Source organism: Sitodiplosis mosellana, unplaced genomic scaffold (genome assembly GCF_009176505.1).
Source record: "Sitodiplosis mosellana isolate CC-2019 unplaced genomic scaffold, AAFC_SMos_1.0 Smas_scaffold_5392, whole genome shotgun sequence".
Taxonomy (NCBI): Eukaryota; Metazoa; Arthropoda; class Insecta; order Diptera; family Cecidomyiidae; genus Sitodiplosis; species Sitodiplosis mosellana.
In genome coordinates, this window is record NW_022600634.1 from 1428 (window position 1) to 4249 (window position 2822).

Consider the following 2822-nt stretch of genomic DNA (forward strand, 5'->3'; position numbering starts at 1 on the left):
CTTGGATGTATCAAAAGTTGGGCCAAATTGGACTAGTTCATCTGGTAATTTTCGGATGTCATAGAATTTCACCCAAGGGGAGACCCTTGGATTTTTTTGAATTTTTTTTTTTCTTGTTATCATAGAACGGATTTTTGATTTGTTTTAACACGATTTTATCATATTAATCCGTGTTAAATGATTTATAACACGATGGCCGACCATGATTGACTTTAAAAAAAAAAAAAATTGAATACTTGTGCGGAAAAGTCCGTTTTACGCTCGTAAAACTTTTTATTTTGAACTGTTTTTAGATGAATCGTCTACAAGTTCAGAAGCATCTCGTGATTTTCAACATTTGTCTTTCTCTGGAATTTTAAACAAAGAGACAGCGACAACTTCAACAATAAACAAAGATTTGCCTATCTCTCGCCAAAGTTCTGGTGAATCACCAGCAATATTGGTCGGACCGGAACCAGAAGAAAATCGATCCAATTTGATGAAAGCGCGAAGAAATCACGGAATGAAGATATTGAAGATTTTAGTTTGTTCAAAGAAAATTTGATGATGCAACAAGAAAATCATAAGATGATTTGCTTGTTTTAAATAAAGAAAAAAATCAAATTTCAATTGAAAAAAGTAAAATCGAATTGGAAAAATCAAAGTTAGAACTTGAAACTGCTCGTGAGTTGGCTAAAATTGAAATTGAAAAACAAAAGCGTTTGGCTGAGTTAGAAATAGCTGCCAAATTAAAAACAACTTGAAAAAAGTAATATTGATTAAACAGTGATATCATCACAGCTGTTTACAAATCATTTGTTTCCAACGAAATGAAAAAAAAAAGTTTATATTTTCAAATAACCACCACAATGAATATATTGCAGAAATATTTTTGCTTTAGAAATTTTGTCGAATAAATGGAAATTAATTGATTTCAATGAAAGTAGCTATTTATAAGGAAATTTTGAATTCTGAATTCTTGTCGTCTTTGCACATTGCGCCCTGCAAGCATTACATGTTCACCAATCGTAATTTGGTTATAAATTTCCTCTTCGCTGTATTCGTGTATATACGGGCGTCTAACTTCATATACGGATTTTTCCAGTAGTTGTGAATCGAGTAGACATATAACGATTTCAACTATTTTTGGGCGAAATTATCTCGAAAATATACAAAAATGAGTTATTTGTTATGCGAATGCTCAAACGGCTACCGGAAATGTACGCGCAAATACACGCACTCGAGTGTATTTGTCATCTAGTAACCATTGCATGTCTACTGAATCAGTGCGTACATTAACAGTAGTCGTTTGAGCGTTCGCATGACAAATAACTCATTTTAGCATACTTTTGAGATGATTTCGCCCAAAAATAGTTGAAACCGCAACTCAATAGAACACAACTGCTGGGAAAATCCGTAGATGGAGTTAGACGTTTCAAATACGTCATGTTCTCGGTATGGTTTTAGCAAACATTTTTCGTATGTTGTGTAATACACAACAGCTAACAACGACATCTTGTGCTGTTTCTTTTTTGTGGAATCTCATTCCTGTTGAAAAGAAAATTCCAATAAATCGATCAATATCATGGCAGGTATTCAATTCATTCCTCCATACCATATTTTAATATTGGGTATTCTTTTTTTAGTTGTCCATTTAATCTCTCAGCAACATTTCTTGCTTTGATTTGTCTATTGTTATACACTGTTTCATTCAATGTTTCGGGCTCATTCAATGGTTTACATGCAAATTTTTCCGGCGGATAGGCCGAATCGACAACGATTACAGAATCGTGGCCAAATTCTCTTTGTCTCAACCGATCGCATAAATTTGAATTCGTGAAAATGGTTGAGTCGTGGGCCGAGCCAGGCCATCGAGACACAACACCAACAATTCGTTCCTATAGTTTTCAAAAGGGGCATCAACGCAGAAGATTAATTATAAAAACAGAGAGAAAGAGAGAGAGAGAGCAAAATATTGTCAATGAAAAATTTCAGAAAAATCGATTGAGCAATTAAAAAAAAAGAAATTTACATCTGCTGATACAGCTAGCTGAACGTTAAGGGAAAAGGTTGTTTTTCTATTCCTATAGAGTTCTGCATCTTCAACGCCGAACGAATTTATGAGCACATGTGTTCCATCGACCGCAGCGATGCACAAAGGAAAGTCGGCTAATCGCATAAAACCGACTTTTGCATCAAGTATTTCTTCTTCTGTCGACGGCATGAATACGTTATGTTCTCTCAGTTTATCTGATATTAAGAACGACACTTCCTCGATAATGAATTCAACCGTTGTTCTGCTTATTCCGAACAAATCACCAATCATTTCATAGTGCGCAGCAGTTGCGTAAAATCGTAGTGCGATTACCAATTTTACGATTCCATCGATAGTAAACGGCGAACGTGGAGCCTAGAAAATATCAATTTACCTTACAATTTTTTCACGAGATCAATTCTAAAAAAAAAAACTGGATTTTTTTCACAATTGATTTTTGTTTCCAGTTGATTCTGTTGTATGTGCTGCTTGTTTGCCATTTAGGCGATACCGTTGGCTCTCCTTCACATATTACAAAAGTACTGTGATCGGTATTTTTGCTGACAACAATATTCTTTCGAAATAAGAATATTATTCTATAGACATTTCTGGCTCCAAATGATATGTTTATGTTTTGTTGGCATTTTTGTTTTATGTTTATTCCAAACGATATTTCTAGGGGGAAAGATCAATTTTTTTCCTCTGAATAAGCCTCAATATAACAAATAATGATAATTTGTAACGATTCTATGATCTTTTACAAATATTTAACCGATATTTGAATATTTCGCCGATATACCAATATTTC

At 34.0% G+C, this 2822-nt stretch overlaps 1 protein-coding gene across 1 annotated transcript; it reads right to left on the reverse strand.

Annotated features, from left to right (window-relative positions):
• Positions 1-1580: 1580 nt before the first annotated feature.
• On the reverse strand, positions 1581-2389 carry LOC129572686 (uncharacterized; the record flags this gene model as incomplete). The annotated part of the gene is made up of 2 exons (XM_055452696.1): positions 1581-1877; positions 2012-2389. Coding segments are annotated over 2 exons (675 nt in total), but the record flags the coding sequence as incomplete, so codon positions are not given.
• Between the last annotated feature and the right edge of the window lie 433 nt (positions 2390-2822).